General features: G+C 51.0%; 1 protein-coding gene across 1 annotated transcript in view; it reads left to right on the forward strand.

Moving 5' to 3' along the window:
* LRRC75A (leucine rich repeat containing 75A) overlaps positions 1 to 27,536 on the forward strand; it is a 107,269-nt gene that overhangs the window by 42,035 nt on the left and 37,698 nt on the right. The window contains exon 3 of the mRNA XM_069873989.1: positions 22,942 to 23,054. Coding sequence (XP_069730090.1) covers positions 22,942 to 23,054 — 113 coding nt within the window. The remainder of the gene's footprint in view (positions 1 to 22,941; positions 23,055 to 27,536) is intronic.

Genomic DNA, 27,536 nt, shown 5'->3' on the forward strand with positions numbered 1-27,536 from the left:
TGAGGGCAGAGCATGTCTGCAGCATCACCAAGTGCTGTGTCCAGAGGCGCCGATGGAGCCATGTGAAAGCAGCCACCCAGCTCTGGCTGTGGCTTGCTGGGTTGCTATCTGGTGGGGAAGCTTTCAGTTCGAGGAAGTGCTGCTGTTGCACACCAACGTCGTGTTGAGCAACACCCATAGATGTTGCACTTGGTATTTGTCACCTCACGCAGAGCTGTTGTAGACCTTGGGTGCTTTGTTGTGCCTTAGAAGAGGGAGATCTGCTCTTCAGGAAACTCAAAGTGTGCAGCAACACTTATCCAACGGGGTGTTTGCATAGGATCAAAGAACAAGTGTTTTCTTCCCCATGACCTTGGGACAGTCCTTTATCTTCCTGCCTCTCTCCAACACTGGTGCCGATGGAAGGGTGCCAGGCAGGCTCCTTGGAAAGCAGCCCAGGCACAGCCTGCAGCTGCCCCCCTCACCAAACACGGGGCCAGGGTGAGGAGTCCGTGCTGCTGGTGCTCTCAGCCTTGGGGCGATGACTGTCTGTCTGTCTGTCCCCAGAAAAGGGGACAAAATGCTTTGGCGAAGCCACGTGGCATGAGATGGAGCTGCCCTGGTGCCCCCTGTCTCTCCTACAGCCGCTCAGGTTTCCAGCGGGAGTTGTTCCAGGCAAAGGAGCTGAAAACACAAACGCGTAAGGAGCAAAGGGCCCCCATAAAAAATTCACGGCTCTTTCTGCCAGCAGGAATATCTGGCCGTAAACTATTGGAAAATTAAACCGGTTTCTTTTTCCACAGACCAAAGCCACATGTATGGATGAGTGATGACCGTGACAGGCAGTGAGTCAGGCTTTCCTCCACTTTAAGGACTTGTTGAATGTGGGATAAAGGCTCAGCAGAGCTGTGGAAGAGGAAAAAGTGAAGCCTTGGGCAAAAGCTGTTTTTTTCCCTTGCAACTTTGGATGTTTGATTGCGCTGGCTCTTACTGTCCTGGGGATGTACTGGGAAGCTCCTCCAACCCTTGGAGGCAGTAAATCCCAAGTGAGATTTTGGCTTGTCTCCGTCCTGCTGCTCTCTGTGCAGGAGGCTTTTCTGGCAGTCAGTGGCTGGGGAAGGGCTGGCAGAGCAGCCTAGCAAAGCGCCGTCTGAAAGTCCAGCTTTGCCTGTCTCTTCTTCTGCAGCTTCGTTAAGAAGACAGGTGAAAGGTGGCAAGGGATAGAATCATGGAACAGTTTGGGTTGGAAGGGACCCTAAAGCCCATCCAACTCCACCCCCTGCCATAGGCAGGGACACCTCCCACTGGATCAGAGGCTCCAAGCCCCATCCAACCTGGCCTTGAACCCCTCCAGGGATGGGGCAGCCACCACTGCTCTGGGCAACCTGGGCCAGGGCCTCCCCACCCTCACAGCAAAACATTTCTCCCTAAGATCTCATCTCAATCTCCCCTCTTGCAGCTCAAAACCATTCCCCCTCATCCTATCCCTGCTCTCCCTGATCCAGAGCCCCTCCCCAGCTTTCCTGGAGCCCCTTTCAGCACTGGAAGCTGCTCTAAGGTCTCCCCGCAGCCTTCTCTTCTCCAGGCTGAACAACCCCAACTCTCTCAGCCTGGCCTCGTACAGGAGGTTCTCCAGCCCTCATATCACCTTCGTGGCCTCCTCTGGACTCTCTCCAACAGCTCCATGTCCTCCCTGTGCTGAGAACTCAATGCAGGGCACCAGGTGAGACTCAGTGCTCCGGTACTGTGGGCAAACATCTCCGCCTGGAAGCTGTGTATGTAATGTGCTCCTTGGCTTCCCCACCAAAATTCATAGTGTTTCAAGACAAATTGTGGCAGCAATGTGTTAGGGAGGGCACTGAAAAACTCTTCGGAGCAATAAGGGTAGCTGGAGAGTGATGTGCAAAGCAAAATGGATTTTGTCTGCGTAGCTCTGGACAGAGCGAAGTTCTATTTTCTTGTTTGCTTCTGTGTCATTTGAGCAATAGATGCTTACCCACGTCCCTGGCTCGGATGTCTTTTCCTGCATGAGCTCTAAATTGATCAGGTTTGCAATGTGGATTTGATTACAGGAATTGTCACCCACGAAGGGAAGAAAGTATAGCAAGAAATAGAGGTTATTTTGACCTGGATGAAATCTATTTCTAACCTGCCTCAGCCCTGGTGTAAGGGTTTAACTTAGAGATGGTGTTGGGGGTTTTGTGTCCTGCATTTCAAAAATGTGTCTTTCTGATAAAGCTGCATTGATGCTAAAATGAGCATTTTTCCTCTTATTTACTATCCTGTGTGCTGTAACATGAGGCTAAAACTGTATTAATAAACTCAGTTTATACAGGACAGATAAAATCAGGACACTGCGACCACCAGCTTGGGGTCTTTATCCCCAGACTGAGCACATAATCCAGCGCCTCCCCCACAATATTTGATCTTGAATTCAAATTATCATTCCAGGTTGCTGACATCACACTCGTTTTTACAGCAGTACAAGCTGAAATTGTAGGTATGAAATGATGACACGCTGAGGGACGCTCAGGCACAGTCTGTCAGGCGAGCTGCTCGGCCTTGATGAGTTTCTTACCTTTCCTTTTTACTGTTGGATGTGCAAGGAAAATGCATTTCACACATCTTATTGCAGAGGACTCAGATCCCAGATGTGAAGTGCTGGGAGAGGACTAAGTATTATTTACTCTTAGCTATGAGAAACATAGAATCATAAAGGATGGAAAAGATCTCTAAGATAATGCAGTCCAACCATCAACCCAATCCCACTGTGCCTACTAAACCATGTCCTGAAGTGCCACCCCTACAGGTTTTTTAACCCCTCCAGGGATGGAGACTCCCCCACTGCCCCGGGCAGCCTCTGACAGGGCTTCACCACTCTGGCAGTAAAGACATTTTCCCTAATATCCAATCTAAACCTCCCCTGGTGCAACTTGAAGCCAGTTCCTCTTGTCTTATAACTTGTTACATGGGAGAAGAGCCCAGCACCCACCTCACCACAACCTCCTTTTCCAGGAGCTGCAGAGAGCGATGAGGTCTCCCCTCAGCCTCCTCTTCTCCAGCTGGAACAGCCCCAGGTCTCTCAGCTGTTTTCCCAGAACCCCTGGGCTCCAGACCCTTCCCAGCTCTATTCCCTTCTCCAGACACACTCCAGCCCCTCAATGTCTTTCTTGGAGTGAGGGGCTCAGAATTGAAGCCAGGATTTGAGAAACGGCCTCACCAGCACCAAATCTAGGGTGACGATCCCTTCCCTGCTCCTGCTGGCCACACCACAGCTGATCCAAGCCAGGTTGCTGCTGGCCTTGGCCAGCCTAAAAGGAAGCTGATTTATGAATGAAACCCCTACATACCTGATATAAAAAGAAAAGGGATGATGTGGGTTTAACAAAGTCAATTCTATTCTGTATTAATCATCCTTCTTTTTGCCAGTCTTGCTCCAGGTGTGAGGATGCTCGTTATGGGTATTTAAGACATCTGGAACACTTTAAGATATCCTGCAGTATGAAACAGGCTGGGAAGCTCAGACCCCACTAAAGACAACTCTGATTCTTTCCTAACTTGTGCTCTCTACTCATCTTTCTTTGCAAAATGAGAGATGTTCTCTAAAGCCTTTGTGTGTGAGCCGAGTGACTTGGAAATGGGAAAAGGCACTAAAGGTTTCTCTTTGCAGGTTTGTTTTTTTTTTTAATATTAAGGCTGAAAGGGGATAATGGTGAGGTCTAGATGGGCTATAATGGTACTACTGGCAAATTACTGGTTTCCTCTGTGAAATAGGACTGCAGAGGGGATGAGCCCTGCCTCAGCCTCCTTGTCCAAATCCTGTGTGATGCGAGGAAGCCCCTGCTGTCCTTGTCCCTCCCTGCCTGTCGGTCAGGTTGGATGGGGCTCTGAGCGTGCTGGTGTGGTTAAAGATGTCCCTGCTCCTGCGGGGGGATTGGACTGCAGGACCCGGAAAGGTCCCTTCCAACCCAAAGGATTCTATGAATCTGCTCCCTGGCGTTCAGCTTGTTTGAGGTTTGGGATGTTGAACAATTAATCACAGTCTGATCTGTGCCACAGTTCTGCTGGCATCTGTTTTTCTTTTAGAACAGACACACCTCGCCAGCATCACTGGGGAAGTGGCAGGATGCCACCCTGCCTTGAAGCTGAGAGAGGAGAGATTGAGATGAGATGTTAGAGAGAAATGTTTTTCTGTGAGGGTGGGGAGGCCCTGGCCCAGGTTGCCCAGAGCAGTGGTGGCTGCCCCATCCCTGGAGGGGTTCAAGGCCAGGTTGGATGGGACTTGGAGCCCCTGATCCAGTGGGAGGTGTCCCTGCCTATGGCAGGGGTGGGACTGGATGGGCTTTGAGGTCCCTCCCAACCCAAACTATTCTATGATTCTATGTAGGGGTCAATGAGTACAGATTGTGATTTGAAAGTCTCTGAAATGCTGCTGCACAATTTGGGATGTGGCCGGGGTGACTTTTATCAAACTTTTATCTTTTTACCTCTTTTTCATTGCATCAAGCCCAGATCTCAATGCTGACTGGCAGAATTGCCAGGGCCCTCACTCAGTTCCCATAATAATAAGACAACCTTTCCTAACTGCTGTGTAGCCATCTGTAAACCCTCCTAAATGCCGCAGGATGGATTTGGAAATGGATTTTGCAATGCCTCCAAAATGTCAGGTGCTGCACGAGCTGGAGAGTGATGTGCAAAGTGCTGCAGCTTCCCCTCTTCTGCCAAGCAGTCGAGAGCAGCTTGGGTGACAACAGTTGTGAGTGATGGGCATCATCACATAAGTCAGTGCCGGAGCAGATGACAAAAAAGAAGAACTAGGGGCAAGAAAAGACATTTCACAGTGGCCCCATCTTTTCTCAAAAAGCAGCAGTTGCCAAGCATCCAAAGTAATCTTCAGAGCTGAATTCAAAACTGAAGATAAGGAAGGAAGGGGGCAGGTCAGCACAAGAGAGGGAGGGGATTGTCCTGCTCTACCTCACACTGGGGCAGCCCCACCTTGAGCACTGGGGGCAGTTCTGGGCACCACAGGATAAAAAGGATCTAAAGGTGCTGGAGAGCGTCCAGAGGAGGGCACAGAGCTGGGGAAGGGTTTGAAGGGGAAGAGTGTGAGGAGTGGCTGAAGTTACTGGGTCTGTTCAGCCTGAAGGAGAGGAGACAGAGGGGAGACCTCATTGTGCTCTGCAGGTTCCTCACACGGGGAGGAGGAGGAGCAGGCGCTGAGCTCTTCTCTCTGGGGACCAAGGAGAGGAGCTGAGGGAATGGCAGGGAGCTGTGCCAGGGGAGGGTTAGGTTGGACATGAGGAGAAGGTTCTTCCCCCAGAGGGTGGTGGAGCTCTGGAACAGCTCCCAGGGAAGCAGTCACGGCACTAAGGCTGACAATATTCCAGAAGTGTTTGGCCAAGGCCCTCAGCCCCACGGTGTGAATGTTGGGGTGTCCTGTGCAGGGACAGGAGTTGGACTTGATGAGCCTTTTGGGTTCCTTCCAACTCAGGACATTCTGTGATTGAGGAGACCTCATTGCTCTCTACAACTACCTGAAAGGAGGTTGTGAAGAGGAGGGAGCTGGGCTCTTCTCCCAAGTGACAGGGGACAGGACGAGAGGGAGTGGCCTCAAGCTCCGCCAGGGGAGGTTCAGGCTGGACATTAGGAAAAATTTTTCACAGAAAGGGTCATTGGGCAGTAGCAGAGGCTGCCCAGGGACGGGGTTGAGTCACCTTCCCTGGAGGTGTTTAAGGCACGAGTGGATGAGGTGCTGAGGGACATGGTTTAGTGTTTGATAGAAATGGTTGGACTCGATGATCCGGTGGGTCTCTTCCAACCTGGTGATTCTATGATTCTATGAAAATTTGTCTGACCTTGTCCCTTGCTCCCAGAGAATCCCAAGATGGGGATTATTGGAAATATGGAAAAACAGTGATGGAAGAGCAGGAACCACTGAAGCTGCACTGCTTTCATGAGAGCTGGCAAGGGCTGTAGCTGCCCTGGTTTAAGTCTTTTCTAAGGACCGTTTTGGTGCCCCGCGGGCATCCAGGAGCTGTGTGTCATTGCAGAGAAGCACTGATGAAAGGCAGGTTCCCATCCCCATCCAGAGCGGAGCATCTGGGAGTGTCCGCCCTGCCAACACTCTGCTCCTGTCTGATAATGTTAAGGCAGTGTCCCTGAGGGAAGCAATGGATGAGGGAACAGGTACTTCATTAAACAGTAGCAATGTATTTTATTGATGGCTTCTGATGGTAATTGACATTTGTGTTCAGCTCATTTAGCTTTTAATCAGAATGTAATTTACCACAACGGAAGGAAGTGTATTGATCCCTGCCTCCTCATGGGAGCATTTTTTATTTACCTCGAGCACCGAAGAGCGTGTGATGGGGACTGGAGGGGAGAGTGGGGTGACTTGGGCAGTTGGATGAGTATTTCAGTATCTAAAAGGATTGTTTAGCCTAGGGAAAAGGAGGCTGAGGGGAGACCATCTACAACTGCCTGAGAGATTGTAGCGAGGTACGTGTTGGTCTCTTCTCCCAAGTAACAAGTGATTGGACGAGGGGGAACGGCCTCAAGTTGCACCAGGGGAGGGTTAGACTTGGTGTTAGGAGAAAATTCTTCCATGAAAAGGTTCTCAGGCACTGGCAGAGAGTGCCCAGGGAGGTGGTGGAGTCTCATCCCTGGAGGGATTTAAAATATGGGTGGACAAGGTGCTCAGAGCTCTGGTTTAGTAGTGGACAGGTACAGTTGGACTCAATGATCTCAAAGGTCATTTCCAACCAAACAATTCTATGATTCTGTTTCTCACCACAAGCTCCTTTCCAGGAGCTGCAGAGACTGATGAGATCTCCCCTCAGCCTCCTTTTCTCCAGGCTGAACAATCCTAGGTCCCTCAGCTGCTCCCAGAACCCCTGGGCTCCAGACCCTTACCCACCTCCGTTCCCTTCACTGGACATGCTCCAGCCCCTCAATGTCTTTCTTGGAGTGAGGGGCTCAAAATTGAACCCAGGATTCAAGGTGTGGCATTTGAGGTGGGTCAGGATCCCGTGGGGTGCTGGTGAGGCGAGAGGAGTCCCTCTCTCTGGTTCACCCCATGTGTCCCATGTGTCTTCCTTCCCATGGGGATCACCAGGTGATTCCTTCTTCCTGACCAGATGCAGCTATGCCGTCTCTGTTAGGCAAAAAGAAATAAAGAAATGCAAAGATCCAAGGTCTTGCAGACAGGGAAGCTGCCAGCAGGATTTTCAGTGATTGCTCTTCATAGGTGGTAGAGACTGTGATTTCTGACCAAAGTCCAGCAAGTGATTATCTCAGTTTGGGCTATCTGAGGATTTGGGTCAGAGCATTATCCCACCCTCTCCATCTTCAAAGAGTTTTCCAATCATTAAGTAATTTGCTAATCTTCCTGCTTTCTCCATCACTTTCCCTTTTCTCCTTTCCATCCAGCTTTCCAGGAAATCTCCAGTACAGCTCTTGCGTTTGCATTCATAATTTTGCATGTGCTTGGAGAGCTTGATGAGGTAGAGCTGCTCCCTCGAGCCTCACTGCATCCTGGAGCTGGGACTGAGAGAGCTTGGCTGGAGCACAGCCGCTGCTGTTATCACAGTAATGAAGCAGCAGCTCTTCTCGTTTTTTCTTATTTCTTTTTTCCTTTTTTTTTTCTTTTAAGAAAAAGAAATTTCCCAGTTCATAGAATAACAGAATGGTTTGATTTGGAAGATACCTCAAAGCCCATCCAGTCCCACCCCTGCCACGGGCAGGGACACCTCCCACTGGACCAGGGGCTCCAAGCCCCATCCAACCTGGCCTTGAACCCCTCCAGGGATGGGGCAGCCCCCACTGCTCTGGGCAACCTGAGCCAGGGCCTCCCCACCCTCACAGCAAAATGTTTCTTCCCAAGATGTCATCTCAATCTCCCCTCTTGCAGCTCAGAACTGTTCCCCTTGTCCCATCCCTGCCCTCCCTGATCCAGAGCCCCTCCCCAGCTTTCCTGGAGCCCCTTTCAGCACTGGAAGCTGCTCTAAGGTCTCCCCGCAGCCTTCTCTTCTCCAGGCTGAACAACCCCAACTCTTTCAGTTCTCTTGTGCCTGCAAGGGCCTCACAGTGGTTGACAGCCTGAAGGTGAGCATTACTCTGAGGGTGATATCCTTGCCCTGGGATTTGTGTTTCTGTGCCTGTTAACGGGGACTGAAGCGAGGGGGTCGCTGCTGCCCCTTCCCAGGCTCTTGTGAATGTCATGAGTCTCCCATGGGTTGTGGCAAGGGGCTGAGAACCCCTACGGAATGACATAAATATTTGCAGTGGTATCCTGGGGACAATCCTGTTCTCCTCCAACAGCAATAACGGACCAGGCTGGGGTTTGCTTCCCATGGGATCTGGTGCAGCTGAGCCACAGGCTCCGTAGAGAATTGTTGGGCTGGGAAAATCTTGATGTGGTCTTCTCCATCTGGGACATAAATAACCAAATAATCATCTTCTGGTTTAACCCTGGGGAGGGAGGGTATAAAGAATGACGAGTGGTTCCTGCATTTAGCAGCAAAAGCAGGTGCTGAGCTCCAGTCTGCAGTTCCCAACAAGATGCCCCCTGAGAACCACTAATTCCTGCAGAGAGAGTGGCTGGGGTAGGATCTGAAGAGCCGTGTTTGCTCAAGGCTCTTGAGAGCAAAGCTCAGTGCACCCATCACTCGCCAGCATCCATCTCTGTTCTGCGTGTATCACCCCTGAGCAGGGTCTAGAGAGCCTGGAAAGCAAAAATGCTGTCCTGGAGTTGCAATGCTCACACAGGTAAGTAGAAATATCGGGTCTGTAGGTGATGGATGATGCCCTTTGCCAAAACGTGGAGGAGCTTTGCCTGCAGACGGCTCTTGGACAGTGTCAGTGAGTGATGAGGAGCCGCCCAGGGGCTCTGCCTCCCCCGAGGCTCCAGAATCAATCCTCCCTGTCTGTGGGTGTAGGAGGATGATGAGTGCCATCATCCAATAAATACACTGACTTCTGGCTTCAGGAGACATTAGAGGTTGGCACATCTGACCCCTCTTCCCATTTGTAGTCCAGTCAGAGCAGCACTTTAGGTGTTTTTCTCTCTCCTGTTCTATGCCAGCCACAATGATTAACTCATGAGCTGGTTGTTTGCTGAGATATTTCCAGGGTAATGAATGGCTCTTCTGGATTTTTAGCTGCTTGCTTTGGTTTATGATAACTGTGTCTATCAGAAAGATACAGATGCATTTGTCATTAAGAGCATGGTCCAGTGACCCTTCCAGGAATGAACACTGGCGTATAAATGGCTTTCCCATTAGTGACTTTGTTTATAGCACTGAAGTGGGTATGATTTGCAATCCCAGGCACAATTACAGGCTGTGCAGAGAATGGATTGAGAGCAGCCCTGGTGACAAGGACTTGGGGTGCTGGAGGATGAAAAACTCCACATGAGCTGGCAATGCGAGTTCACAGCCCAGACACCAACCATGTCTTGGGCTGCATCCAAAGCAGAGGGACCAGCAGGGAGGGAAGGGATTCTGCCCCTCTGCTCCGCTCTGGTGACACCCACCTGGAGTCGTGTGTCCAGTTCTGGAGTCCTCAGCACAGGGAGGACATGGAGCTATAGGAGCGAGTCCAGAGGAGGCCACGGAGATGATGCAAGGGCTGGAGAACCTCCTGTACGAGGCCAGGCTGAGAGAGTTGGGGTTGTTGAGCCTGGAAAAGAGAAGGCTGTGGGGAGACCTTAGAGCAGCTTCCAGTGCTGAAAGGGGCTCCAGGAAAGCTGGAGAGGGGCTCTGGATCAGGGAGGCGGGGAGAGGATAAGGGGAATGGTTTTGAGCTGCAAGAGGGGAGATTGAGATGAGAATTTAGGCAGAAATGTTTTGCTATGGGGGTGGGGAGGCCCTGGCCCAGGCTGCCCAGAGCAGTGGTGGCTGCCCCATCCCTGGAGGGGTTCAAGGCCAGGTTGGATGGGGCTTGGAGCCCCTGATCCAGTGGGAGGTGTCCCTGCCCGTGGCAGGGGTGGGACTGAATGGGCTTTGAGGTGTTTTCCAACCCAAACCATTCCATGATTTCTTTGGCTGAGGATCTTACTGTGTGTATCAGGAGCACATGTTGGAGTGGTGATGCTCAAAAGCCTCCTCTGCAGTCAGATTTTACTGTGCACATCTCAACCGAGGATGCAGTCAGTGGCATTAGGTATCGCAGGGTTGGACCCTGCTGCTTATGGGTGCACAGCAGCACACAGATCCCCACAGCAGTTCTGCACATTGTTTTGACTGCTGCTCATTTACCCTCTGCTGCGGAAGCTAAGCTGGGTACCCTCCAGTAGCTCTCATAAAAAGGTCTTTATATCTTTTTTTTTTTTTTTGCAATTTCCCTTTATCTTAGATGCTCCCTCAGGGCCATCTATCACCTCGAATTTTATTACCTCCTTTAATTGCTTCTCTGAAGTCCAAGTGTAATTTTACTCCAGGATCCTTTTGAATAAGTTCCTGACTTACTGCGATCCCGTTCGTTTTGTACTGCTGGCTCTCTTGATAAGCCCTATTGTACATTGCTTTTCATTCTGGTATGTCAACCCTGAATCTGATGCAGAGCACTCTGGCTTTCATCAAAGCGGATGACGAGCACTTCTTAGAGCGGTGTCCAAGTTGCAATCATAGATTGATAGAATCATAGAATAGTTTGGGTTGGAAAGGACCTCAAAGCCCATCCAGTCCCACCCCTGCCATGGGCAGGGACACCTCCCACTGGATCAGGGGCTCCAAGCCCCATCCAACCTGGCCTTGAACCCCTCCAGGGATGGGGCAGCCACCACTGCTCTGGGCAACCTGCGCCAGGGCCTCCACACTCTCATCATGAAGAAATTCCTCCTTATGTCTAATCTAAATCTGCCCTTCTTCAGTTTATACCCATTACAATATTGGCCTCCATTTCTTTGTTTCTACAAATTTCCTCTTTTGACGTTCTGCTACTCCTGCAGCTCCATCAACCAGCTAATTTGGGCTAGTTTAAGGCCAGGTTTAATTGCTGGGGTTCTTGATACTCTGTTCTTGTCCTCGGGGAGCACTCTGTACTGTGTTGGGATGCCCAGTGTAGATGTCCTCAGCCATGGCTTCCCAGGTTTAGCAGGGTCTTTGTGGTATAAAGCCAGCCCAAAGCTGGTCTGGCTGTTTTTGTAAGAGTTGAACAGGAAAATATTCTTTACTGAGAGCAAAAGAATTAACTTTGCTGGTGCTTGGTCCCTTGCTGGTTGTGTTAAGGAGGTTAATGTCCATTCCCATCTCTGCAACCAGTGTGTGATGGCTAGACGAGGTGATCTCATGGTTTGGGTTGAGTTTTGGAGAGGATTTGCAGCATTGCTAGACCTGCCTGGAAGCAGAGGATTTGTGCGTTTTTGAACCATGAAATTAATGCACGTGCCATGCTCAGTGTCTGAGTGTTTGGTTAATTTGATCAATGCCAGCTGCTCTTTTTGGACCAAGAAGTTAATGGGACCTTCTGGAGACTGACTGCAAGGAGCGTGGTGAGGAGCGATGGGTTAGTCAGGCAGTTGCTCTCAGCTGAGAGCCTGGTTGTCCCTGTGGGCACCTCCTGCCTGCAGGTCCCCAGGTTGTGGCTGCTTATGTTTTGCAGCAGTTGTTGACTTTTCCCCTCATTGAGTTTGATGCTGCTATCAGCCAGGGCTCCAAAAAATGTTAATTTTGCCATGTTTGCTGCCAGAGCTGATGCTGTCTGCCCTGGCAAGGGCTGCTTGCCATCTGCTAAGCGACACCTTCAGCCACCGCTCCTGCCAGTGTGTCAGATTTCTCTAATAAGGTGATGAAGACTAGACGTGCTGCTTAAGCTACACACTCTCAGCCAGGGGGTTGCAGCTAATCATGGCCCCAGCCTTCCATTAGTCTTATGCAAACACTTTTTCAGCTTGAGGGTGTGTTGTGTAGTAGCTGGGGCGGTCGTTCCTGTTTTTGCATACCTGGCCTGATCACTGCAGGCCTGGGCATGGGCTTTGAGGTTGTACTGGATGGTTTGGTTGCTGGGTTTGGATTTTGCCAGGTAATGGGATGGGCTTTATGATCAGGGAGGCTGAGGAGAAGTGGTTCCTCTTCTCAGTTCTTGCAAGATGGCAAAAATGCTCCTTCCTGAACAAAAGAGTTTGTAGAACAATCATTTGGTTGGAAAAGACTTTTGAGATCAAGTCCAACTGTACCTGTCCACTACTAAATCATATCTCTGAGAACATGATCTACCCGTCTTCTAAACCCCTCCAGGGATGGAGAGTCCACCACTGTCCTGGGCAGCCTCTGCTAGTGCTTCACCACTATTTCAATGAAGAATATTTTCCTAACAACCAGTTGAAACCTCGTCTGGCGCAACTTGAGGCCATTTCCTCTCATCCTATAATCTGTTATGTGGGAGAAGAGACCAGCATACACCTTGATACAACCTTCTTTCCAGGAGCTGCAGAGTGCGATGAGGTCTCTCCTCAGTGTCCTTTTCTCATGGCTAAACAACCCCAAGGCCCTCAGCTGCTCCTCATAACACTTGTTCTCCAGCCCCTTCCCCAGCTCCATTCCCCTTCTCTGGACTCGCTCCAGCCCCTCAAAGTCCTTCTTGTAGTGAGGGAACCCAGGAATCAAGGTGTGGCCTCAATAGCACTGAGTACAGTGGAAGGATGATCTCCCTGCTCCTGTTGGCCATACCGTGGCTGGTCCAAGCCAAGGTGCTCTTGGCATTCTTGGCCACCTGGGCCACTGCTGGCTGACTGCTGCTGGACAAGAAGTTTTACTTTCTGATAAGCATTCATCAAAGTATAGTTCATTGCTTGACAGAAGACTGGTCCTTACCATCATCATCATCATCATCCTCATCAAAAACAAGCCATCTTTTTCTTGCCTTTTATTTACGCTGCTTCGGATTGCTGCAGGTGTTCAAGGCCAGGTTGGATGGGGCTTGGAGCAACCTGATCCAGTGGGAGGTGTCCCTGCCCATGGCAGGAGGGGTTGAACTGGATGGATTTAAGGTCTTTTCCAACCCAAATGATTCCATGATTCTATGAATCACAGTGTCCTTATGGTATTATTTTAAGGACACCTCCCTGGCAAGCTTTTCCACATGCCTTGCTCAAAGAGGTCAGTGATCAAACAGCCGTGCAGCAAGAGGGGTTTATTGCTGATGTGGTTTCTTCTCTACATGCTTGGATGGGGTTGTAGATAGGAGTAACCACTGAGCCTCCTGCAGTGGGACGATCTCACATCAATTTGAGTGCTTGCTGCTGGCTGGGTGTTGGCATGTTTTAGCATTTGGAGAAAGGAGAACAGTGGATTTAAAGTCTTTCCTACCTCCTTGGCTCCGGGTCTCAAAGGAGGAGGACAGTTTGCTGAAGAAAACTCCAACAGGGCTTCCAAAGAAAGTCTAGTGGTGGCTCGCTGGAGCTGGAGGTGGCTACAGTGCAGATGGCTGCATGCAACAGTAGTCTGCAACTTAGCCCCATGCTTTGAAAACAAGGGGGGAGGGAAAAAAAGAAGAAGAAAGGAAAGAAAACGAGAAAGCCATTAGATGACTTCAGCTCCGCGTGACTACATCAAAAGGGAAGGCGTTGTAAATTCGGTTTCTATTAAACCGTGGGGCCCCAGCGCTGGAGAGCAGGATGCTGGTGCGGTGCCAGCGGCCGGGGAAAGCCCTTTGTGGGGCTGCAGGAGTGGCTGCAGGCGCTGGGTGGGCAGAGCTTGTTCCCGGCTGCTGCATTGACCTGGGTTGGGTTCTGCACTGGTGGATGGTGGACAGGGCTTCCACTTACTAATTGCCTGAGGTGTGTCCCTGTGCCTTCTCTTGCTGCCTTCCCAGGAAGTATTTGGGAGTACACGTAGCCCGTCAGCTTTGGCACATGTTAGGGATCTCTTTGCTCTTCTTTGCTTCATGCTGATTTCTGGTAACTGATTTGACACGTGTCAAAAGCATCGAGGATGGTTTGGGTGGAGAATGGTTTAGGAACAGCCCCGGAGAAAAGGACTTGGGGTGCTGGGGGATGAGAGCAGAAAACCAACCATGTCCTGGGCTGCATCCAAAGCAGAGGGACCAGCAGGGAGGGAGGGGATTCTGCCCCTCTGCTCCACTCAGTGAGACCCACCTGGAGCCCTGTGTCCAGTTCTGGAGCCCTCAGCACAGGGAGGACATGGAGCTGTTGGAACGAGGCCAGAGGAGGCCACGGAGATGATGCAAGGGCTGGAGAACCTCCTGTACGAGGCCAGGCTGAGAGAGTTGGGGTTGTTCAGCCTGGAGAAGAGAAGGCTGCGGGGAGACCTTAGAGCAGCTTCCAGTGCTGAAAGGAACTCCAGGAAAGCTGAGGAGGGGCTCTGGATCAGGGAGGGCAGGGAGAGGACAAAGGGAAAGGTTTTGAGCTGCAAGAGGGGAGACTGAGATGAGATCTTGGGGAGAAATGTTTTTCTATGAGGGTGGGGAGGCCCTGGCCCAGGTTTCCCAGAGCAGTGGTGGCTGCTCCATCCCTGGAGGGGTTCAAGGCCAGGCTGGATGGGGCTTGGAGCCTCTGATCCAGTGGGAGGTGTCCGTGCCTATGGCAGGGGTGGAACTGGATGGGCTTTGAGGTCCCTTCCGACCCAAACCATTCCATGATTCTATGAAATAGATACTAAAATAGCCATCCAAGTGCCTGAGTCACCCTGCTCTCCCCACCAGCCGTACCATGGGAGAGGTCCCCACCACCATTCTTCGGTGCTCTAGGTAAATAATGCTCCCCCAAGAGGGCAGGGGGTTGGAACTGGATGGGCTTTAAGGTCCCTTTTGACCCAAACCCTTCTGCAATTCTATGATGTGTCCTTGAGCTTTCTGTTCCTGAAGCATCTCTCACTATTTTATATCTCCATTTTCCTCTATAATCACTATTAACCATTGTGAACATGGTTGTGTTTCCTCACAAGTTTTTTTATTGCTCAGTAATCCAAACTCTCCCTCTATTGTCCTCGCTAATCACCCAAGACAAAGAAAATGAGGAGGAGGATTTGGGAAGACATCTATCATTCTCTGTATTCTCTGAGTATGAAATAGGTCATGTTTTAAGGATCACCCTCCACTGAACTGTGTGGAAGCCAAACATCTTGGCTGAGGGGGTTCCGCACTGAATACTTCGTGTGCAGGGGATGTTGCTCCTGGTTGAGTTTTCCTGCCTGCAGTGGTTTGTTCATGGGGTTTGTGCAGCAAAGCAGCAACTGCGGATGCTGTCGCATGCCGAAAGGAATGATGCAAGTTGGAGAAGTTTTTTCAAAGAAAGAGAAAAGTGAAAAAAAACCAACCCCAATTAATTTTAATTAAATCAAAAGCATGGTTTTGGAAGGCCAATTTGGGGCATTTATGCATGTTAAGATTTGCAGCGCAGGCTTTTTTGGTTTGCCCAGAGACTGATTGCGAGTGATGGAAACATGGGACTGTGTAATAATGCGAGCAAAAACCTGTCGCTTCCTCCGACCTGAGACAATGGCTAATTGTTCTAATTTGGGTCAATCCCCTGCTGTGCTGCAGCAGGAATTCTTTACCAGGGCTCTTTAATCATTAATGTTGGCCTATTTTACACAAGGTTTGGCCCCGGTGCAACCCCCGCAGGGCTCTGCACACCCACCAGGGCTTCTGCTGCTGGAGGAGGAGCGAGTGGTTCATTTTTAATGAAAACAAATTAATTTGCAATAACATCTTTATCACAAGGCTTTCATGAGCCTTGTGTCCTCCTCCGAGCTCTCTGGCTGCTTTTTTTGGGGAGAAGCCATGAAATTGGGGTTGTGAATACAACTCTTTCCATCACCCAGGTGTTGTTGCCACACAGTGATGCAAGGAGAGCAGGCAGGGACACTGTGGTTATTTACCCCCAGTGAAATCACGGTCCTGTTCATCCCATGTTTCCTTTCCATGGTGTCATCCCTCTGCTTCCAATTACCCTTGGAGCGCGTCCAAGGATGGCTTATTTGTGGTTGGACATGGTGTGCAGATGCTGGGTGATACCTCACTGGTGGGACCTGTTGTGGAGTGCTGACAGAGGCTGAACAGTTTGTTTTCTATGCCCCAGGTGGGACCATCGGTGAGGAGACACTGAGTGCCCCAGCAGAAACAGGGCGGGTTTAACAGGACACAGCAAGGCTGTGCCTGATGCTTGGAGTTTCCCTGCTGAAAGGAGTTCAGCTCACTCATTCCATGGGCTGGTTGCTCCATCCCTTCATCCAGCGCTCTCCTCCAGGGGCTGGAATCAGAGTTGGGAGCTGGTGGTCCCCAGCATGTGCCTGGAGCACCTCATCCACTGTGGGGACAGAACAGGCTTGGCTTCTGCCTCCTCGCCTCATTTTCCAGCTGAATGAGATCCCATTGGCGCGAGGCTGGTTGTGGATCACGCATGGGGCATGTGCCATGAATCCTTTTCCCAGCTGAAATCTGTTAAAGGATTAAAATCTCATGAATCTCCGGGCTCCTCCTGGCAGTGAGGCAGGCGAAGATGGAGGAGAACTGACAGGGAAAGGGGCCCTTTGCAGGGAAGAGGCTCCTCTCACAGTTTTCCCCTCATGCCTCCTCTGTCCCCGATTCAACGTCACATGTGATGCCTGGGAACTGCACTGGGGACTGCCTGGGAACTTCCCTGTTCAATGTCTTTATCAATGACCTGGATGAAGGCATCGAGTGCACCCTGAGCAAGTTTGCGGATGACACTAAGCTGGGTGGAAGCTGGATCTGCTGGAGGGTCGGGAGGCTCCAAAGGGATCTGAACAGGCTGGACCGCTGGGCTGAGTCCAATGGGATGAGGTTTAACAAGGCCAAATGCCGGGTCCTGCACTTGGGGCACAACAACCCTGAGCAGCTCCAGACTAGGAGAAGTCTGGCTGGAAAGCTGCCTGGAGGAGAGGGACCTGGGGGTGTTGGTTGACAGAGACTGAACATGAGCCAGCAGTGGCCCAGGTGGCCAAGAAGGCCAATGGCATCTTGGCTTGGATCAGAAACGGTGTGGCCAGCAGGTCCAGGGAGGTTCTTCTCCCTCTGGACTCTGCACTGGGGAAACCGCTCCTCGAATCCTGTGTTCAGTTCTGGGCCCCTCACCACAAGAAGGATGTTGAGGCTCTGGAGTGAGTCCAGAGAGGAGCAACAAAGCTGGTGAGGGGGCTGGAGAACAAGAGGAGCGGCTGAGAGAGCTGGGGTTGTTTAGCCTGGAGAAGAGGAGGCTGAGGGGAGACCTCATTGCTCTCTACAACTCCCTGAAAGGAGGTTGTGGAGAGGAGGGAGCTGGCCTCTTCTCCCACGTGACAGGGGACACGATGAGAGGGAATGGCCTCAAGCTCCGCCAGGGGAGATTTAGGCTGGACATAAGGAAAAATTTCTTCACAGAAAGGGTCATTGGGCACTGGCAGAGGCTGCCCTGGGAGGGGGTTGAGTCCCCTTCCCTGGAGGTGTTTAAGCGACGGGTGGATGAGGTGCTGAGGGACATCATTTAGTGTTTGATAGGAATGGTTGGACTCGATGATCCGGTGGGTCTCTTCCAACCTGGCGATTCTATGAGAGGGAGTGTTGGCATCATGATGTGGTGCTAGCATGGCATCAGGAAACCTCTGGCTGCCCATGGGGATAGTGGTCACCATCGTTGCTCCTGCTGGTGTAATGCAGTAACCTCCAGCTCTCCTCACAGCCCTGCATGCCCCATAAACCAGGCAGTGAGGTCAAAGTTTAGTCAACACGAATGAGTTGGGCTGAATTTTAAGCTGACTCAGTTTTCAAACGAGCTCTTGGGCTCAGTCCCACCAGGGTGTGTGTCAGCTTCAATTATTTCCTGATGGGCTTGGATCATAAACAGCAAAAAAGCTTTTGTTTGAACCATAAGACAAACATCCAGCGCTGCTTTTAGCACCATATCAGCTAAGACTCTGCTTCTGCATGTGTGCTTTGTGCATCCTAGGGCAGCTCTTGTACGCCACGATCAGGGCTGGGGCTGCTCTGGAGCCTCCCACAAAACTCTTGGGAGGAATTGTGGAGGATGAGGAAGGTACTTGAAAAAGTAGGTTTTTGAGGCAATGAGGTTTGCGTCTCACCAGTAAGTAGGTGGAAATGAAATGTATGGAAGCAAGGAGGGTGACCCGAAAATAGTGTGTCTTATGAAGTTTCTGGACATTTATCCATAGACCACTACAGACCAGTGAGGAAAAGATCATAGTTTGGGATGTCACAGGATAAAAAGGATCTAAAGCTGCTGGAGAGCATCCAGAGGAGGGCACGGGGCTGGGGGAGGGAGATTTAGATGAGATCTTAAGAAGAAATGTTTTGCTGTGAGGGTGGGGAGGCCCTGGCCCAGGTTGCCCAGAGCAGTGGTGGCTGCCCCATCCCTGGAGGGGTTCAAGGCCAGGCTGGATGGGGCTTGGAGCCCCTGATCCAGTGGGAGGTGTCCCTACCCATGGCAGGGGTGGGACTGGGTGGGCTTTGAGGTCCCTTCCAACCCAAACCATTCCATGAAACTCTCATAAGGATTAAAATATGCTTTTCCCTGCTTTAGGATCTTTCCTTGAAGCCCTTGATGCATTGTATTTGTGTTGATGGACAAGTTGCTGGGTTCTGTTGAGGGAATTTCTTTGTGCTGAATTTCTCAGAAACTGGCTTAATGCGGAGTTCAGGTTGGAGCTTCTACCAGGCATCTGGACACATTGTTCAGGAGGTCTGGCAGCTGCACAACAAGGGCTGGCATGAGTGCAGTGCTTGGGGAAAAATCAGTCTTATGAGAGAGATGATGCTCCTGCCACATTTGTACCAGCAAAATCTTGTTTAATCTACTTTCTCATCTATTTTTGCCACATTTTCTCTTATAAATCATTTCACTTCCCAGACCATTTAATTGTTGGAATAATACTGGAGACAATTGTAATTGTCTTTTTCAGAATTATATTGGAGGCAGTTTGCAGAGCTGAATTGCAATGTGGTGGCCGCTTACGCCACAGCATTTTAGCATGTTGTTTCATTTTTAACAAGGGATTTTTCATGTGATGCATCAAGAGCTCAGAGAGGGAAACCACTGTGTGGAGGGTGGACACTTATTTCAGGGGCTCATGCAATGCTTTCATAGAATCGTAGAACCAAAGAATGTCTTGAGTTGGAAGGGACCCACAAGGCTCATTGAGTCCAGCTCCTGTCCCTGCACAGGACACCCCAACATTCACACCGTGGGGCTGAGGGACTTGGGCAAACCCTTCTGGAATATTGTCAGCCTTGGTGCCGTGACTGCTTCCCTGGGAGCTGTTCCAGGGCTCCACCACCCTCTGGGGGAAGAACCTTCTCCTGGTGTCCAACCTAACCCTCCCCTGGCACAGCTTCCTGCCATTCTCTCGGCTCCTCTCCTTGGTCCCCAGAGAGAAGAGCTCAGCGCCTGCTCCTCCTCCTCCCCGTGTGAGGAACCTGCAGAGTCCTCAGCCTCGTCTTCTCCAGGCTGAACAGACCCAGGGACTTCAGCCGCTCCTCACACTCTTCCCCTCTAAACCCTTCCCCAACTCCATGCCTTCCTCTCAATGCTCTCCAGCAGCTTTAGATCCTTTTTATCCTGTGGTGCCCAGAATTGCCCCCAGTGCTCAAGGTGGGGCTGCCCCAGTGTGGAGTAGAGCAGGACAATCCCCTCCCTCTCTTGTGCTGACCTGCCCCCTTCCTTCCTTATCTTCAGCTTTGAGTTCAGCTCTGAAGTTTACTTTGGATGCTCGACAACTGCTGCTTTTTAAGGAAAGATGGGGCCACTCTGAAATGTCTTTTCTTGCCCTCTTGGCTGCCCGGGTGCTGCTGGCTCATGGTCAGCTTGTTGTCACCCAGCACCCCAGGTCCCTTTCCACAGGGCTGCTCTCCAGCCTCGTGTTGCCCGGTCTTTATGGACACCCAGGGTTCCTCTGTCCCAGGTGCAAATCCCAGCACCCGCCCTCGTTAAACTCCATGCGGTTGGTGATTGCTCAGCTCTCCAGTTTGTCCAGATCCCTTTGGAAAGGTAAGAGTTGAATAAAAATAGATTAAATAAAAGCTGGTAGCACAAGGCTGTGGATATCAAACACAGGTAAAAAAATAAGACAATGTGTCAAAATTCATGGTGCTTCTTCTCGCACTAGGGATGCTGGGTGCACGGCGAGGAAGGTGTTGCTGGCAGATAGCAAATGGAGAGCAGTTAGAGGAGCAGGGTATGCCCTTGAATTCTTAAAATATGTTGAGACTTAATGAAAGAATGACTGCAATGTATTTCCAGACCTTCCACTGGAAAACATGAAATTTAACATTCTCTTTTATTATTTTTTCTGTGCTAATTTGACAGGCTGAGCCTCCCAGGTTCATCCAGAGCAGTAGATGTTTCTGGCCATAGGGAGGGGAGATTTCCAGCAGGAGGGGAGATTTCAGCATGCCTGAGGTTTAGCCGTGGAAATTTGCGGGATTAAAACCTTTATTTGAAGTTAAGCACAGTGATAAATGAGGTGTTGAGAGGCATGGGTTTAAATACGATCCTAAACCCGTATTTCCTGGGAATCAGGAGGAACGCCTGTCAGACACTTGCGGAGCTCAAATGTGGGATTGCTCTTGACTGATACCAGCTCATGCTGACACGTCTTTTCCGTACACCTGCTGGTATTGGTGGGTCTGGAGTTTCTGCCTGAGCTGTTGAATTCACCTGCCACTGCGCGTCCAATGAGAGAGCGAGTGATTGTGCTGTCGATTGCTGCTGGGTAACGCAAGTGGAGCTGGGCAAGCATCACCCAGGAATTAAATCAGCTTTTGGTTAACCATAGAATCCTAGAATGGTTTGGGTTGGAAGGGTCCTTAAAACCCATCCAGTCCCACCCCTGCCACAGGCAGGGACACCTCCCACTGGATCAGGGGCTCCAAGCCCCATCCAGCCTGGCCTGGAACCCCTCCAGGGATGGGGCAGCCACCACTGCTCTGGGCAACCTGGGCCAGGGCCTCCCCACCCTCACAGAAAAACATTTCTCCCTAACATCTCATCTCAATCTCCCCTCTTGCAGCTCAAAACCTTTCCCTTTGTCCTCTCCCTGCCCTCCCTGATCCAGAGCCCCTCCCCAGCTTTCCTGGAGCCCCTTTCAGCTCTGGAAGCTGCTCTAAGGTCTCCCCAGATCCTTCTCTTCTCCAGGCTGAACAACCCCAGCTCTCCCAGCCTGGCCTCGTACAGGAGGTTCTCCAGCCCTTGCATCATCTCCATGGCCTCCTCTGGCCTCGCTCCAACGGCTCCATGTCATTCTTATTTTGGGGACTCCAGAACTGAACTTGGGGCTCCGGTGGGTCTCAGAGAGGGAGCAAAGGGACAGGATCCCCTCCCTCCCTGCTGGTCCCATTTCTGATGCAGCCCACCAAGGGCTGTCATGTTAGTTGCTGTGTAGACACCTGGACACGTCTGGGAATAAACTACCCTGATTTCTGCCAAGAAATCGTATCTTACAGAGTGGTTTGAACAGAGAAACTAAAGACCACAAGTCTTACACGGATGTTTCTTCTTCTGCCATCTGCAGATAAGCCCTTTCTGTCCAGGTTTTGTGGTGTTTTTTACCCTGAGAAAACCTGCTGTAATTGTTTCCCTGCACACCCAGGGGTGATTTGTCAAAATCCCTGTTGCACCTTGGCTAATTCAATATTTATAATGTCTCTATAAAGCCGGTGCCGCTCCGCTGACCTGGAGGCGAGGTGGGAGAATACATTACATAAATTAGACTGCATGAAATGTGCAGTTCGCGGCTCTGCCGGGGAACTCAGTGCGAAGGGAGGAGATGAAGGCAACAGGAGTTGGGTGTCCAGGCAGAGAAGATGCCTGACATCTTCCTCAGCCCAGACCGATCGCTTATTTTAAGGCTTCCTATTCGCTTTCTGTGTCTCATCGAAGATGTTTTGTGATGCAGCAAGGTCATAAAAGCAGGCAGATTCCACAAATTATCGCAGTTGATTTTGTCTTTTAATCGTTATTATTCTTCAGATCAGGCTAATCTCTGCTTCTGACCTTTCAGAGAGCAAGCCAGGCAGGATGAGAGTGGTGGTTTGCATTATTAGGTGTCATATGTGTCAGTAATAAAGATCTTGAAATGTAATATGGTTGAACAGTCCAGATACTGGTATATAAACCCTTCATGAAGGCCAAGAGCAAGGTCCTACACCTAGGTCAGGGCAATCCCAAGCACAACTACAGGCTGAGTGGGGAATGGGTTGGAGACAGTCCAGAGGAGAAGGATTTGGTATGTTTGGAGGTGAAAAGCGCCACATGAGCCGGCAACGTGAGCTCACAGCCCGGAAACCAACCGTATCCTGGGCTGCATCCAGAGCAGAGGGACCAGCAGGGAGGGAGGGGATTCTGCCCCTCTGCTCCGCTCTGTGAGACCCACCTGGAGCCCTGCATCCAGTTCTGGAGTCCTCAGCACAGGGAGGACATGGAGCTGTTGGAGCGAGGCCAGAGGAGGCCACAGAGATGATGCAAGGGCTGGAGAACCTCCTGTACGAGGCCAGGCTGGGAGAGTTGGGGCTGTTCAGCCTGGAGAAGAGAAGGCTATGGGGAGACCTTAGAGCAGCTTCCAGGGCTGAAAGGGGCTCCAGGAAAGCTGGGGAGGGGCTCTGGATCAGGGAGGGCAGGGAGAGGACAACGGGAACGGTTTTAAGCTGTAAAGAGGGGAGATTGAGATGAGATGTTAGAGATAAATGTTTTTCTGTGAGGATGGGGAGGCCCTGGCCCAGGTTTCCCAGAGCAGTGGTGGCTGCCCCATCCCTGGAGGTGTTAGAGGCCAGGTTGGATGGGGCTTGGAGCCCCTGATCCAGTGGGAGGTGTCCCTACCCATGGAAGAGGGGGTTGGACTGTATGGCCTTTAAGGTTTCTTCAAATCCAAACCATTCTAGGATTCTATGACTTGCCTGCTCCTAGCAGGGAGCTGCTCCAGGGTCGAAGCACCTAACAGGCATCATGGTAATGCTGCAGACACCTTACCTGGCATCCCTCCCTTGTCTTCACAGGAGGGGGATTCCCTTGGGGCCATGGAGAAGCTTTGCCGGCAACTCACCTACCACCTCAGCCCCCATTCACAGTGGAGACGCCATGGCATCATGAAGAGGAAACCACAGTCCTGGTGAGTCAGATTTCAAAAGGCACTGTCCCCCCAGAAGGTCACTGTCACCTCCTTGGTCTGTGCATCCTTGGTCTGTGCATCCTTGGGGCCACTTGTAGGCTTGGAAAAAGGGTTTTTCCACAAGGCTTTTGGCCATGGTGTGCAAATGTGTGTCCAGGTGGGAGCTACATTTTGCACACCTGCACCAACAGGGCAAAGAAGTTCGTCACAGTGGAGGGCTACAAGGGAATGGAGAAGTCTAAAACTTCTCATCTTGCCATAGCCTTCAAAATCCTCAGCAGTCTCCAGTCTCACTAGTGTTCTCTGTGTGTGTGTGTGATGCTATTATTGGGTTGCTCCTTGCTCATTAACATTGGAGAGGAGGAATGGGCTGGAAAACCTGAGCCACCCATTCTCTAAACATCCTCGTGGTGGGAATTGGAAAGTGGGAGACAAACTAAGACATCCTAATTAGGTGGTGATCAATGTAGAGGCACATGTCACCATGCACAGTGTGGCTTGCATGAAGTTTGCACAAAGGAAACTGTTTGATTAAAAGTAGGGAGTAAATGACCTTACATTGGTCTTTAACAAAGCTTCCTGGCTCCCAGCATCCTGGATGCACGGAGCTGGAGCACATCTGGATGAGGCTGATGGGAGTGGAAAGAGCTCCTTGGTTTCCGTGATGTTCTGCCTTATATATTTATTATTTTTGTTTAAGGAAATGGGAAATACAGAAGAAGCCGCTGTCTATCAGAGTCAGGATTTGCATCCAGGTGCTGGTTCATGGTCCCAAGAGAGTTTTGGTTCCTGTTGCAGTAGATGCTATTTGTAGTCACAGTTGAGATGAATCCCATGAGAAACTCAATCTGAAGAGAGGGAATAAAATGGACACAAGGGCAAAAGCAGATGCAAGGGAATAAAGAAGTCCTCAGTACAGTAAGGACCTAGAGCTTTTGGAGCGAGTCCAGAGGAGGCCACAGAGATGATCCGAGGGCTGGAGAACCTCCTGTACGAGGCCAGGCTGAGAGAGTTGGGGTTGTTCAGCCTGGAGAAGAGAAGGCTGTGGGGAGACCTTAGAGCAGCTTCCAGTGCTGAAAGGGGCTCCAGGAAAGCTGGGGAGGGGCTCTTGATCAAGGAGGGCAGGGACAGGATGAGGGGAACGGTTTGAAGCTGCAAGAGGGGAGATTGTGATGAGATGTTAGGCATAAATGTTTTTCTGTGAGGATGGGGAAGCCCTGACCCAGGTTGCCCAGAGCAGTGGTGGCTGCCCCATCCCTGGAGGGGTTCAAGGCCAGGTTGGATGGGGCTTGGAGCCCCTGATGCAGTGGGAGGTGTCCCTGCCCATGGCAGGGGTGAGACTGAATGGTCTTTGAGGTCCGTTCCAACCTGAATTATTCAAGGAAATACTTGAAAATGAAAAAAGTTTATCGCAGCACTTTCTGCCACTCTGTCTTTAATTACCAATCTCTGTCCTTAATTATCAGCTTGGAGTGATTACGTGAGCATGTCTGGGTGCCAGAGATTTGCGAGGCTTTATCTTACAAGCCTGCTGTAATGCTTGCCTTTCCTTGGAAGAGCTGGGAAATAGCTGAGGTTTTTCACCGTTTTTATAGCTGGGAAGAGGTTTCGGCTGTAAATGAGCCCTCACCGCATGGCAGCGACCCTGGAGCTGTGAACACATGGCACCAGCTGCTGGCTCTACCCCTGTGAGGGTTTGTAGGGTGGGATTTGCCTGGATTTTCTGATTTAGATGCATATTTAGGAGGTGGCTGTGAGTTGAAGCCAACCCTTTGTGAAGGTCTAAATGCCATAATATGAGGATACAGAGAATAGAGAGAACATGTGTCTTGTCTTCCCTGAGCCTGAGCACCCGCTGCTTTATCTGTGTGCCAGCAGTTACCCTCTTAGCGATGCTCCTGATCTCATGTGTGGGTTAGTTGATGGGTAATTCCTTCCACAGCCGACGACCAGTGTTTCCCCAGAGTACTCTGGTCTGGGTTGGGGTTTGCAAGTTTCCTGTGATGACTCCAAGTAATCATAGAATTGGAGGATCATAGAATGGTTTGGGTTGGAAGCGACCTTAAAACCCATCTAGTTCCCACCTTGAGGCTCCTCTTACCACTCTTTCCTAGACTTCAAAATCCTTCAGCTTCCCTGGAATTACTCTTGCTTTGCAGTGAGTTCAGTGAGGTCCCAGGAGAGCCCACAGCACTGTGTATGGTGACTCCTCTCAACAACAGCAGCCCCCGCTGGTGGTTATAGGCAGAAAGAAGTGTATGCTCTGGGGGCTTAGAATCATAGAATGGTTTGGGTTTGGGTTGTGGACGGGACCTCAAAGCCCATCCAGTCCACCCCCTGCCATGGGCAGGGACACCTCTCACTGGATCAGGGGCTCCAAGCCCCATCCAACCTGGCCTTGAACCCCTCCAGGGATGGGGCAGCCACCACTGCTCTGGGCAGCCTGGGCCAGGGCCTCCCCACCCTCACAGCAAAACATTTCTTCCTAAGATCTCAGCTCAATCTCTCCTCTTTTAGCTTCGAACCATTCCCCCTGGTCCTGTCCCTGCACTCCCTTCTAGGGCTTCAGAGCCCTAAAACTGCAGCATCTTCTGAAGAGCAATGTGAGAGCCTAGACACCTGGAGGAAACAGTGAGGTGTGAGAGATCACTTGTGTTAATGGTCTGCAGAGGAAAATGTTGCCTGCTGTGATGAGATGCACAGGTAGATGAATCTGGCTTACTGGGATGAGCCCTGAAGCTGCTCTTCCTGCTGCCTCTGGCCCTGGTGGAGGAAAACAACACAGGGACTGCAGCAGATGAGGTGATTTTTTCCGTTTCCCTCCTCTCCTTCTCCCTGCAGTACCAACCTTGTGATGTCTGCAGGCTGAACCGTGAGAATGATGCTTTCTAAAGCCATTTCTTCTCCTTTTTCTTCTCCCTCTTTCTTTCTTTGCTCAGTCTTTTCATTTTCTTTCTTAGAATCATAGAATCATGGAATGGTTTGGGTCGGAAGGGACCTTAAAGCCCATCCAGTTCCACCCCTGCCACAGGCAGGGACACCTCCCACTGGATCAGGAGCTCCAAGCCCCATCCAACCTGGCCTTGAACCCCTCCAGGGATGGAGCAGCCACCACTGCTCTGGGCAATCTGGTCAGGCCTCCCCATCCTCACAGTTCTTCTTGGAGAGGAGGTCCTCTGACTCTCCTGCATGACAACTTTGGGGTCAGAAAGGGATGATTTGAGGCCACTCCCATGTTGTGACCTGCCTGGAGGATCCATAGTGGGAAACAGGTAACACGGTATTTAGCATCTGAAAATCTGGTCTCTCATTTCCTGCGTGGCGATTCTTGACCATAGAATGAGTGTTTTGGCTCTGTCCCTGGTTCCCTGCTGACCACTAGGGATTGCAACACAACAGCAAGGGTTGGTGGAGCCTGTTGTGGAGAACTCCCAGTCCAGAGCTGCAGAGTTACCCAAAAATACCTTGCTAATTAGAAATCCATATCATTGTGATGCTCCTGGCCTTGACTGCTGGAGACACGCTCATTAGTGCACTCACTCGTAACATGCAGAAAGACACACATCACAATCTGTGCTGTCGCTTCGTTAAAAGGCATCATTTTTCCAAGCTCACAGCTGCACCCATCTCCCGATGCTCCACAGTCTCTTGCCCCCTGCAGCTGGGCTAGACGTGTTGGAAGGGTTTGGAGTTTAATTGTCCCTATAGTCGGGAGTGGTGGAGAGTGCATTTGTAGGGGATGGATGTATTAGTGCAATGCTGACCCCTCTCTTTGATTAGAGGGTTTCCCTGGTTCTAGCCCCTGCTCCGCTCTGATGAGACCCACCTGGAGCCCTGCATCCAGTTCTGGAGTCCTCAGCACAGGGAGGACATGGAGCTGTTGGAGCGAGGCCAGAGGAGGCCACGGAGATGATCCGAGGGCTGGAGAACCTCCTGTATGAGGCCAGGCTGAGAGAGTTGGGGTTGTTCAGCCTGGAGAAGAGAAGGCTGCAGGGAGATGTTAGAGCAGCTTCTAGAGCTGAAAGGGGCTCCAGGGAAGCTGGGGAGGGGCTCTGCATCGGGGAGGGCAGAGATAGGACAAGGGGAACGGTTTTGAGCTGCAAGAGGGGAGATTGTGATGAGATGTTAGGGAGAAATGTTTTTCTGTGAGGGTGGGGAGGCCCTGGCCCAGGTTGCCCAGAGCAGTGGTGGCTGCCCCATCCCTGGAAGGGTTCAAGGCCAGGTTGGATGGGGCTTGGAGCCCCTGATCCAGTGGGAGGTGTCCCTGCCTATGGCAGGGGTGGGACTGGATGGGCTTTGAGGTCCTTTCCAACCTGAACCATTGTATGATCTCAGACACTAGTGAGATGTTTCTTCTTGCTCAGAGCTAGTGAGGAGGCGTTGGCCTCTGATGCCATGGTATTGCCACCTCTTTGGATGCCCACAGTCAGATTTTTGGTGGGGTAGCATCACTTCTTCATTAAATGCCCACAGGCATTTCCA

The sequence above is a fragment of the Phaenicophaeus curvirostris genome, chromosome 21 (assembly GCF_032191515.1).
Source record: "Phaenicophaeus curvirostris isolate KB17595 chromosome 21, BPBGC_Pcur_1.0, whole genome shotgun sequence".
NCBI classification, from domain to species: Eukaryota; Metazoa; Chordata; class Aves; order Cuculiformes; family Cuculidae; genus Phaenicophaeus; species Phaenicophaeus curvirostris.